The 12,223-nt window shown below is 40.9% G+C and overlaps 1 protein-coding gene across 1 annotated transcript; it reads left to right on the top strand.

Annotated features, from left to right (window-relative positions):
* Window positions 1-5,742: 5,742 nt before the first annotated feature.
* On the top strand, window positions 5,743-12,161 carry gorasp2 (golgi reassembly stacking protein 2). The gene is made up of 10 exons (XM_061089224.1): window positions 5,743-5,943; window positions 8,889-8,969; window positions 9,062-9,265; window positions 9,355-9,441; window positions 9,524-9,654; window positions 10,148-10,277; window positions 10,388-10,517; window positions 10,645-10,728; window positions 10,836-10,949; window positions 11,330-12,161. The coding sequence occupies exons 1-10, from the start codon at window positions 5,881-5,883 to the stop codon at window positions 11,563-11,565; spliced, it is 1,260 nt and encodes a 419-aa protein (XP_060945207.1). The 5' UTR covers window positions 5,743-5,880; the 3' UTR covers window positions 11,566-12,161.
* The last annotated feature ends 62 nt before the right edge of the window (window positions 12,162-12,223 follow it).

The following is a 12,223-nucleotide window of genomic DNA, read 5'->3' as shown; positions in this document are numbered from 1 at the left end:
GTCTTTCTTGACCTGACATATTTAACTGTTAACACTGTAATGGCAAAACTTACTATTTATACATTGGTTATAAATGTAACTATTAAATTCTTTTCAACATGTTTTATGAACATTGTACCTGTTGTTCACAGCATTAGAGAAGCAAGGAGTGGTTTCATAAAACAAAACAAGAGTATAAAACCACATGTAGGCTGATATCATGTCTAAATGTGTAACTTTGGTCTAATCTTATGTAGTTATCGCATGTAATGAGTGAAACAGCGGAGTGGGGCCCGGCACGCGGCCAGAGTCGCCGCCGACGGCCCGCCTTCCGCACCGGCGACGGACACAACCCCTCGGTCCAAGAGAAAGGAAGCCCCCGCACCAGAGACGCCGTGAGGCGCGGCGGACGAGGACCCCACCCCCCCAAAATACGTTGCGGCGGGCTGCACACCGAGCCCCCAGCTGCGCGGAGCGGAGGGCGGCTGCTCCCCCATCCGCGGCACGAAATCAAATATATATTTTACTATTAATGACAAAATAGTAACGCACAGTGACTTGGACAAGTAACTTTAATCTGATTACTGGTTTGGAAATAGTAACGCGTTAGATTACTCGTTACTGAAAAAAGTAGTCAGATTAGAGTAACGCGTTACTAAGTAGCGCGTTACCGGCATCACTGGTCGGGTCTCCAACATGAAGACGGATAGTTAGAAAAATCAGACGTGTACGAAAAGCTGTCCGAAGCCCTCGGAGAGGGCGTTTCACGACGGATAGGGCGGTCTTATCTGTCCGTAATAAAAAAAACGGAGAGGCATAAATTGGCCTTTAGAGAGCGTTGGCTGTTGAGTCCAGGGCCTAACACAAAGGTGTCAAAGATAATACACAGGTAGTGGGGTGAAGAGCCTTTCCTTGGAAGGAAGGTAGTTTAGTCTTTTCAAGGTTATTTTTCAGGTGGTGTGTGGACATCCACTGAGAGATGTCAGTCAGACAGGCAGAGATTCGTGCTGCCACCTGTGTTTCAGATTGGGGGGAACAAAGAGGATAAGTTGGGTGTGGTAACATAGCTGTGGTAGGACAAGCCGTGTGAGTGAATGACAGAGCCGAGAGAGTTGGTGTACAGAGAGAAGAGGAGGGGACCCTGACTGTAACCACTTGTGATGTTCGCAGAAATCTATGTGTATGTATGTGTGTGTGAGTGGGTGTTAGACGGGGAGCCCAGCAAGCCATAGATATTTATCAAATTATGGACATTTTCATTTCTGGACACTTCTTTGTTAGTGTCGTCCTCGCCTCCTCCGCCTGCCCCGTGTCTGTGCGTTGTGTTAAATGCCCAAACAACAGCCCAGTGCTCTTTCTCTGCAGCTTCAGCTGTAAATTCCTCGCTGGACCGAAGACGAAATAAATCTGCGAGAGCGATCCAGAGCGGTGATCACAGAGTTTTAAGGCGTCAGCAGGCTTCTGCTGAAATACAGAGTTTATTTATCTGCACCTTAAAAGAGCAAGTGTCAACACGTAAAGTGTATAACTCAGTGGTGGTAAAGAATGCTAATAAAGATCTGTTACAATGGAACCATGAAGAATGTAAGTTTTAAATGGCCGCAACTAATCACTGTTTCTATTATTGATTAATCTGCTGCTGCTGCTGCTGCTGCTGCTGATGATGATGATGATGATGATTATAATTATTTGACATGGTCATCAAACCTAAAACATCTGAAAATACAGTGAAACATCGTAATTTTCCAAAGATGAACATGATCTCTGCAATTAGCTTCTTTTTCCTGGTATATTTAGTTTTTTACATGAAAAAACAAACACATATAATCTTATTTAGTTTACTTTTATGATGGGGGAAATCAGCAATTTTTCACATCGGAGAAGCGAGAATCAAATAAAATAACAATAATTTGTCATGATGCCTTTTATATTTTATGTAAAGCACTTTGAATTGTCTTACTGTTAAAAGGTGCTACACAAATAATTTTGCCTTGCCTAAATATGCCAGACCTTTTAGGGAATTACAACATACAGGAGTGATTACAAAATAAAAGCCCCCAAAATTCAATGAACATCTTTTGTGCAGGAAAAGTGTGACTTCAATAATCTTTTTATTAACATCCTGGGCTGTGGTGGTGAACTGGACTGGAAAATGTCTGCGCTTTGAGAGGATGAAGAGCGAGCTTCTTACGGGAGGGTTTCCAAGATGTGTTGCAACAGTGTCTCCAGTTGTGTGTGTGACATTTAGCAACAATTTGGGACAATAACAAACCACACTGTCAATGGACATCATGTGACACGTTCGAAGAATCATCTCAACTCACATCTTCTTACAATGAAGGTAGTGTAATGGAAAATTTGTCCGTTAAACCGCACTAAATATTATCTCTGCTTATGCATACTATTTCTGTTTGTGTAACTGCCAAGATGGCATCAGGGCCACAAATATGAGACTGTGCTCTTCTCCCCCAACCAAGACCACCAAGAAGCCTTCAACCTGTGTCCAGGAGGCCTTCAGCATGTGTCTGTGTCTTATCTCCTGGGATTTTAATGTTCACTCAGTTCACACACATAGTTCTCATAACAAATACAGTAGTTCTCATACACTGAGATCTCACAACACATATTTCACACACACACACACACACATCTCTTCACTGCATCTGCATAAAAAGCATGCACCTGCTACTGTTTCTTTGACATTCTGCAGAATGCTCTTCGTATGCTGTATGATTGTCAGACCTTCGTTGCAAGGAATAAAGTACACTTAAAAGACTATGATTCTCTAGTCTCTTTATTTCAGAAGTCTCACCAGGTTGAATATCAATCACAGTAGTGTCTTTAGGAAATATTTTTAAATATTAGAAATATACAGCTCATATTAATGACATGTCTGTCAGAAGTGTTTTAAGATCTTTGTCGGAGCCACCAGTTTGCTTAGGTATTTATAATTCAAGCAGGAGACAATTGTAAAATAATAATTGAAAAAAAGTAACTATATTTTATTTCATTATTGTTTCATTGTTGTTTAATTGTTGTTTTATCCTCTAGTGAAGCACTTTGTAACTCAACAATATCAACGTCATCTTTATTTATATAGCACATTTAAAACAACTTGGTTGACCCAAGTGCTTTTAAAAGTGAAAGTTACAACAAGAAAATAGGAATACGTATTATATCAAAATACTGATAATAAAATATAATAAAGTCTGCTGGGATAAAAATGTATTCAACTCGAAAATAAGAGCATAGATGTGTTTTTTCACACCAATATCTATTCTCTTGAATGTGTTTTTAAAAATATCATGAGTGTTTTGCCCCCAGAGAGAAGACTGACAGGATAAGCGATGATTAATGAGGAGAATCACAATACTGAGCAAGTTTATTTCAAATTATTTGATAAGAGCAGCTGCACTATAGAGATATTCAATTACATTTACATCAATCTGCTCCTGCAGCCCAGTGTTCTTCAAAGCATTGATGATATCCCTTATTATCACTGTTCCATCACTCAGACAGTTTCATTCTTTCACATCTTCTCTGGCTTTCGGTTCTGCTCGGACTTGATTATACAATCAGATCATAAGCAGCAGGGATCTGAAAAAAGAAATAAACACATTTCAAAAGTAATGCTGTGATTTTCTCTGACGATACTGAGCTGTGTTGACAGGATGATGACGGCTGAGACAGTCATCACTCACCTTCCAAAACTCTTGACTGGTTTTATCCTGTATATCTAATCAACACTCCACACACTCATGTGTAGCTAAGATCCAGTACACCAGACAATAAAAAGACAAGACAAAGACAGAACTCTGTCAGCACCAGGCTTGAATGTCAGACTGTCTCACCGCACTGTGGTGCTGTTGTGCAAGGCATTACTCGTCATCGGAAGTAAAAATTCTAATTAAGTAGAATCGTCACTATTGCAAGGTGACTCATGAAAAATATCTCAATAAACCATGGCTGGAGAGTGCAAGTATAAAATACCTCATTAACCAATGCGTCACTTAGAGAAAAGGTTATTGTATCATGTGTAAAAACACTTTGCTCAATAAGTTCAGAGAGAGACTGATATGCCTGTGTTCAGGACCTCTCTGACTACCTACATACTGAATATCAAACATTTTTACTGAATGGATTAAGAGATTTTTCAAAGTAAAGTCCAACATGTGTACAATCAAATCAGTTAATATCTGGATATTTCAAAGTTCTATAAAAACACTTTGCTCAATAAGTTCAGAGTGAGACTGATATGCCTGTGTTCAGGAGCTCTCTGACTACCTACATACTGAATATTAAACATTTTTACTGTATAGATTAAGACATTTTTCAAATCATTTTACTGAATGGATTTGGAGATTTTTCAGTTTTACTGGAGCAAAGTGTTTTTTAGAACTTTAAGATATCCAGAAATTAACTGATTGATTGTACACATGTTGAACTTTACTTTGAAAAATCTCCAAATCTATACAGTAAAAATGTTTAATATTCAATATGAAGGTAGTCAGAGAGCTCCTGACCACAGGCATATCAGTCTCAATCTGAACTCATTGTGCAAAGTTTTTTTGCAGTACTTTGAAGTATCCTGAAATTAATTATCGATTTTCTACAGCGACAATCCTGAAATGATCTATTCCACAGTGAAAATGTTGGACTTTACTTTGAAAAATCTCCAAATCCATTCAGTAAAAATGTTTGATATTCCATATATCAGAGAGCTCCTGAACACAGGCAAATCAGTCTCAAATTAATTAAATTAAATTAAATAAATAAAAAATTTAAAAAAAAATAAAAAAACTCGCAATTCCTGCGCAATGGGCTTCTGCGCAGGATGTGTCAGCGCAGTTTTTTTTATTTTTTTTTAAATTTAATTTAATTTTTTAATTTAATTAAATTTTTTTTTAAATATATTTAATTTGAAATGGTTATGGTTCATCTTTGTTTTTAAATTTACATATTATTAGATAATGTGCAATGAATAGGTGGTTGAAGTCCTGCCAACAGGACAGCCTGCCAAATGGTTCCAACATGGGCGAGGAAATTAGACGGACCGCTTTTCGCGGCGCTTCTACCTCCGGTTAGGGGATGATGGTGTGACGTTAATATATTGTTTTACATTGCATGTGTCACGTCATTTTTCACCCTAGGCAACCGCCTATGTCGCGTGTACCAGGAGCCACCCCTGGAGCCCAGCTACACTTCCTCACACACACAGGACCGGCAGTGGGGAGAGAGAGAGGGTGAGAGCTACGGTGTCCCTAAATTAACTTCGCCGACTCCCCGCGTCCTATAGGAATCGCCGTCCTGTCAGGTAAATTAGAACATCGGCAGAATTGGGAAAATAACACAGCTAAAACTATAAAACTTTATTAAGAATTGACCCTATATATATATATTTTTTTTTTTATTCTCTTGTCTACCTCATTCTGATTTGTGTGCTGCTGTAACAAGCGAATTTCACTGTGTCGATCAATACATTTTTAACTTATTCTTATATTACGTTTCACTTTCCATCCGGAGAAGTGTCTGTCACTGGATAATAACCCACCCAAAACATATTCAGGAAAATGCACAATCACCAGATTTTGACAAAACTTTTCGGATATCATTGTCTGCATATAGAAGGTCAGCTGTCAATCCATCTTTGCAAAAAAAAGAAAGATCAGACCGGTCTCTGATGAAACCAGGATGAGTGAAGTCCTGTCCTGACGCCACTGAGCCGCCACACAGCTCTGATGCTGCTGCTGCTGCTCGGGAGCGGAAGTTGAGGCGGTCAGGACTCAGGAGTCAGGACAAGCCGGAAACACAGCGCTGCTATACGGACATGATCTGGAGGAGAGCCACTTCCTGCAGCTGCTAACACCCCGACACACACAAACACACACATTCAAGGGAAACATGGGGCTCTCTCAGAGCGTCGAGATCCCAGGAGGAGGAACGGAAGGCTACCACGTCCTCAGAGTAAGAGACAGATGTTGCTGTGTTCATGTGTTTACTCTGTTAGCTGCTGGCATTGAACCTGCTGTTAGCTGCTGGGACCTGGAGGAAGAGGAGGAGGAAGAGGAGCAGACATTAGTGTTAAAATCCCTCTGGTGGAAATGAAGCAGCTCAGGTGAATCCAGTAGAAGTTGTGTGGTGGGAGACCGGAGAGGTTCCTGTAGCTTGTCAGCCATGTAGCTCGAGGCTAGCAGCTAGCCGCCTGTCAGCTGCCGTGTTGTGTGGATGAAGTGTTGCAGCTCACGCCCCGCCCACCTGTTGACCTGGAGAAACCTTCATTCTCAAGTGAACCTCACATGTCTGCGTGTGTGTGTCTGTCCCGCTGATCGATGTTTTTACGTAGCAGCTGATTCGCCTCACGCTTGTTAACAGAATAAATGTGTATGATCGATTTGACAGCGCGTCTTTATTGACATGCGCATGCGTAGTGGTTGTTGACGGAGAGCGGACTTCCTGTCGTGTCAGGGCTCAGCAGGGCGAACTCCTCTGTGTCGTGGTGTGATAACCACAGACTGGATCTGAAGAGTGATAACCTGGATGTTTCCTTGTTGTGTAACCGGAATAACCACTGCATTACTTCTGGGAGATGGGCGTGGAGCTCCCACTTGAGGATTTCAAACAAAAGAACGTTTACCTATCCCACTGATGCCTCCTGCACCTCCCTGTTGGTTGAAAGTGGGAAAGGTTAATAATTTAGACAAGATCAGTGTTCAAAAGTTTCACAGTAATACGTTTATTGTATAAGAACAATACTTACAGAGAGTCTCTGGAGTTCTGCTGGACACATCACCAGGTCACTGGATCATGTCAGAAGAAGCCCCCACTTTCCCAAGTCCACAGTATTTGTAAAAGACACAGAGTGCAACACAGAGGCGGTTCTTTTCTTGAGGGCACTCTGCAATTGGCCAGATGTATACTGTCTCTCAAAGTGCAGTTTTTTGCAAGCATATCTCTGTGAGAGAAGGTCCGGTCCACCAGGTGTCTCCCACCATTATGCCCTTATTAAAAAAGGGAGTTTTTCACAGTGGAGAGACCCAGCAGATTAGACTTTAGAGGAGGTTTTAATATCTTTTCCTCATAATAATTTGGAAAATGGTTATCTCAAGATGGATTTCCTTCTCACGTATCCCCAAGCTGCACTTTGCGGTCAGATTGACCCTCAGATGGTTGCACTCTGTGTTTGACCCTGTACCTGAGTCCAGAAATTATATATCACTCCTGGATAAAAGAAACAGTTGTAATAATGTTAATTCTATAGATTACACAGCTAATATTGATTCACAGGATATAATGTAGGTAAAATATAGTAAAATATATTCATAAGATAGAGAACAAAACATAGATATCTCAACATGGTACAGCTGGATGAGGACGTGTGGCCTCCTCTGGACGAGATGCATAGTGTTGCTTTGGACATAATCTTCAGTTGTCAATCTTCTGTTACTGTTTCATACTATTTCACAGTCCCACGTTGCACACACTCTTTGATATCAGTACCCTAAATGTGCCTGGTTTTATTCATGGAGATCTGTGAATTATTCTCAGAGACTAAATGTTTAAGGGATAGTTCATCCGGAAATGAAAATCAACTCGTTATCTACTCATCGCTTATATGCCGACGGAGCGGTGGTTGAAGTGTCTCAGTCCACCAAACACTTTTGGAGTTTCAGAGGTAAATTACTTTGCAGCCAAATCCAATTCAAATCCATTGCATCATCCCAGTGTCCATAAGCCGTAACATTCAAATTCATCATTTGCACCATGTTTTTAGCCTAAATGTCCTCTGTGATCCACGTGTGAACCCTTGGATGACACCACAGGAGCAGTATGAAGGCATTTTATGTGTTTTTTTCTCTTTATGAGTTACTTCACTCATAAAGAGAAAAAATGTCTCCATTTACTTAAAATGGATTGGATTTGGCTGCAACACTGTTACTCCTGAAACTTCTAAAGTGTTTTTGTGGACTCAAACACTAGATGAGTAGATGAGTGAATTTTCATTCTTCAAATGTAATTTGTTCTCTCCTGACCACATCCTCCTACAGAGTTCCATGGTAATCCAAGGAGTTTTTGCATATCCAGCAAGTTCAAACAAACGGGGACGAAACCCCAACCTCCCTGGAAGAGATAATAGGTGGTTTGGACTTTTAAAAAGATGGGCAGATTTCACTGCTGGGAAACACTCCTTGTAGCCAGTTTTAATAGATGATGATTAGCTCATACACAATTGTGAAAGTTTGCCCTGATGCAGTGAGGTGTGGTGAAGAGTTCACTATTATTGAGTTGTGCAGATATCTGTTGGTGGCAATTGGAATCAGGCAGATATCTTGGGATCAGTATGTGGGACGGAAAAGTTGGATCTGCGCATCCATGTTTAAATTGATGCTGTTTTATTTGGATTCATCACTTCACTCTAAGTGGCAGTCAACTCTGTTAGGTTAAGTTGTTCAAGTGTGGCATCTGTTAAGGAAATGCAGTAATCAAACTGGGAGGGCTGCTCAAAGGAGCAAGATAACCAGTTAAGTCAGATTTATTTCATGTCAGAAATATTTTCGAGGAAGTGTTATCGAGTTACTGTGATCTGTGCCATCACATGACCTTGGTTTCATTTTGACATTAGGAAGAAGAAGAAAGCTGAAATGTCTAATAATGACATGATTAAAAAAAGTGATGATTGATTGTTCTTGATTCAGTGATGAAGTGTATTTTGTTGATAATTACTTTAGTACACTTTTGAATATAGAATATTATACTATAAATTTTCTATCTTCACTTTATTCTATTGGTAATTTAGCTTAAGTTGTGAGTGCGTGTTCCCCCACTGCCCTTTGCCTACATCTCAGAATAAAGTATTAATGTCTCACCCTGTAGGCTTTATTGTCCTATCTCTATGATGCTGTGTTTTACAGGTGCAGGAGAATTCCCCTGGTCGCCAAGCAGGCCTGGAGCCATTCTTTGATTTCATCCTTTCCATTTGTGAGACTAGGCTGGTGAGTTTCCTATCAGAACATTAACTACCTGTAGCTGCCAGACCCGCTTCCCTCTGTCTCATACGTGATGTGAATGTTTGGACCGCCGACAGAGCAGAGACAATGACACCCTGAAGGAGCTGCTGAAGGTGAACGTGGAGAGGCCCATCAAGATGCTGTTATACAGCAGCAAGTCCATGGCAGTGAGGGAGACGACCGTCACACCCAGCAACATGTGGGGAGGACAGGGGCTGCTGGGCGTCAGCATCCGCTTCTGCAGCTTTGAAGGAGCCAATGAAAACATCTGGCACGTTTTGGTGAGTGTAGCAAATAAAAGAGCAGATGCTTTAAAAAAACCCTCAAAGATGAATGTGAATGAGTGACTTGATGTTTTGTTTGAGCACAGGAAGTAGAGGCAAACTCACCTGCGGCCCTGGCTGGTTTGAGGGCCCACGCCGACTACATCATAGGAGCCGACACCGTTATGAGCGAGGTACTTTGCAGATGCTTGATGTGGCGCTAGTGTTGACATGAAGGGGACAACGAGTCACCGTGCCTCTCTGCTTTCTGAACAGAGCGAGGACCTGTTCTCCCTCATTGAAACCCACGAAGGGAAGGAGCTGAAGATGTACGTCTACAACACGGACACAGACAACTGCCGCGAAGTCATCATCAGGCCCAATGGTGGATGGGGCGGAGAGGGCAGGTATGACCATCGTCAAGGAAATCCTCTACCCGAACTGAACTGTTTTATGAAACGAATTGAAGAACACAATCATTCGTCTAAGGCACATACAGTGACATAAAAGCAAAAGTAATTTAATATTTTTTGCTATGATTCTGAAAAACAACCCCTCAAATTTCTCATCTAACATTTGGTGAAAAGTCTTTTTTAATCCTGTTTAAAAAAAATAAGAGAATCTCATTTTTATAGTGTATGCTTATATCTATTAGACATGCTGTTTTTAGATCTCGTTGCTTTTCTTAGTAAATTTAGAAATCAATATTTCCCTGTCCATCGACACATGGACTTAATAGAGTTTGTGTGGAAACCATCAGTGACTGGGCAGGATTTTAAATTGCTACTATACCACAGGATTTCCTTCAGTTTCTTAAATCGTTTCAGGGGTTTTGATCTTTGAAGCTTCTGTGAAATGTTTGGACGCCCTCACATGATCACTGCATTTCTCTCACCTCAGTCTAGGTTGTGGGATTGGTTATGGCTACCTGCACCGGATACCTACCCTCCCATTTGCAGAGGGCAAGAAGTTCAGTTTCCCTGCAGAGACACCTGAGGAATCTCCTTCACCTAAAGACGGCTTCACAGAGGTAACTCAGAATAAACATAATTTGCATCCAAAGACAAACATCATTTTGGTATCCTCTTGGTTCCGCATGTCGTGAGCATGAGCTGAGATAAAATGATTTCTTGTCCCCAGGTCCATCTCTCTGCCGTGGTTCCAACCCTTCCAGTCGCTGCGTCATCGTCTTCTGCATCGACTGGATTAGAGCTGTCTCTCTCCGGCCTGTCGGTCAACTCTAATCAGACCGCCGACTCTCTACTGACAGGTACGCTATCAGCTGTTTGAAGTGCAGATGTGAAATTAATTCAAAAAAGTTTAAGAACTAAATTACACTAAGTAAAAGGTACAAGCCAGGATCCCTCAACAATATGTTGTGCAATGACTATTTTCAGAGGACCCGACAGTTCCACTGCTGAGCCAAGCCCCCCCCTCACAAAGCATTCCTCTGTCTGTCAATCCTGCTCTGACAATACCAGGTGAGTCCAAATTATTTTTGTGCTTGTAGCTCTCCAGGCTAAACCTGTAGCAACTCTTACTCATAACAACATAACATTGTCTTATGTATAAATCATATTTTGTACAGGTTTAATGCACTTACCTGGAGGTCTTCCACCATTTCCGAATTTGCCAAACCTCAACATGTCCTTGTCAGACATTGGCCAATCGTTGCCTCCTGGATTTGCATTACAACATCAAGGTATTGTATTGTTTTTTTGGTGTGAATTCGGATCAGTTGTAAAAAATATCAAGTTTTTATGTCAGTAGTTTGTTTTGTCTTACCGTAAGAATATGATTTGTAGACAAGGGATATGATAGTAGCACTTCAATGCATAATTTGATAGATGACATTCTACATTTATCCCCCCAAAAAAATCTGCTCTTTAGATATTGTGATTGATAGGATTCATTGTCTATGTTCACCTGCCCAAAAACTAAAGACACAAAATCGCACTGTATATTTAACTATATATTTTTATCCCTGGCCTCAGAGATGTACATAGGCACTGCATTCTTTAATTATGGTTTAATTCCACAAACACTGTCCTGATTTAGTTCATGTTGTGTTCTACCCCACAGGTCTTCCACAATTTCCTCCACTAAACCTTCCCGGTGTGGGTCCTGGTTTCACTCTGCCTCCATCTGACTTTGTTCTTCACCCCATGACAGCGAACACATTTGCTGCTGTTACACAATACACATCATCTCCGTCTTCCACCTTCCAGATGAACAGTTCGCTGACCAGAACGCCAGTCTCTACATCAGCAACCACCTCTGAATCAATAAATATCCCAATCTCTTCAGACTCTTCTTAGCAGAGAGCTCCGTTTGAGGATGTCAGTTCACTCTCACGCCTTTACAACACACAGAGTCTATTAGCTGCACTACTCTGTTGGCAAGTTGCTCCTACACACTGTTGAAGATTGTGTGAGGACTCGACTTTCTTAAAAACTGGAATTACGCCGATGTTTTTCCACCTGCAGCCAAACGGCCAGATATCCTAAGAAATGGTTGTCTAATCAGAAAAGAAGTCCCGTCCAGTAGGTTTGACAGTGAGAAAGGGACATGAATGATTCAAACTCCTCTGCAGAGTAAATAAATGTTGCAGGACAACTTAAAAAAAAAAAAAAACTAGACCACAACTCTTTTGTAATAGCTTAACAAACTTGATGTGGACTTTCTAGGCAAGTGTGAAAATGTGGTAAACGGGTTCCTTTCTAATGTGCAACACGGTTTCTTTGCAATCTCTTATTTAGGGGTGAAACTACTGAATCTCCATGACTACATTGAAGGGGATTTCCAGTTTATTAGCAGGTTTGCTTGCTGCTGCAGCCATGACATATTTAACTGTTTTGATTTTGTACAAAAAAAAGTATCCGTTTGATTAAACTGATGTATTTTCTTAATCTCACCCTCTGTTTTGTGTTTTTATGCTCATCGCTTAAATTCATGTTGTGAGCATCCCTTGGTGTA

This window comes from Limanda limanda, chromosome 16, assembly GCF_963576545.1.
Source record: "Limanda limanda chromosome 16, fLimLim1.1, whole genome shotgun sequence".
NCBI lineage: Eukaryota > Metazoa > Chordata > Actinopteri > Pleuronectiformes > Pleuronectidae > Limanda > Limanda limanda.
This window is presented reverse-complemented; position numbering and strand designations above follow the sequence as displayed.

What these genes read in the sequence shown, in the direction of transcription:
- gorasp2 (XM_061089224.1), top strand. Translation starts at nt 5,881, where the DNA reads ATGGGGCTCTCTCAGAGCGTCGAGATCCCAGGAGGAGGAACGGAAGGC. An exon ending in CCATTTGTGAGACTAGGCTG is followed by an intron (nt 8,970 to 9,061) that starts GTGAGTTTCCTA and finishes GACCGCCGACAG; the next exon opens with AGCAGAGACAATGACACCCT. An exon ending in ATTTGCATTACAACATCAAG is followed by an intron (nt 10,950 to 11,329) that starts GTATTGTATTGT and finishes TCTACCCCACAG; the next exon opens with GTCTTCCACAATTTCCTCCA.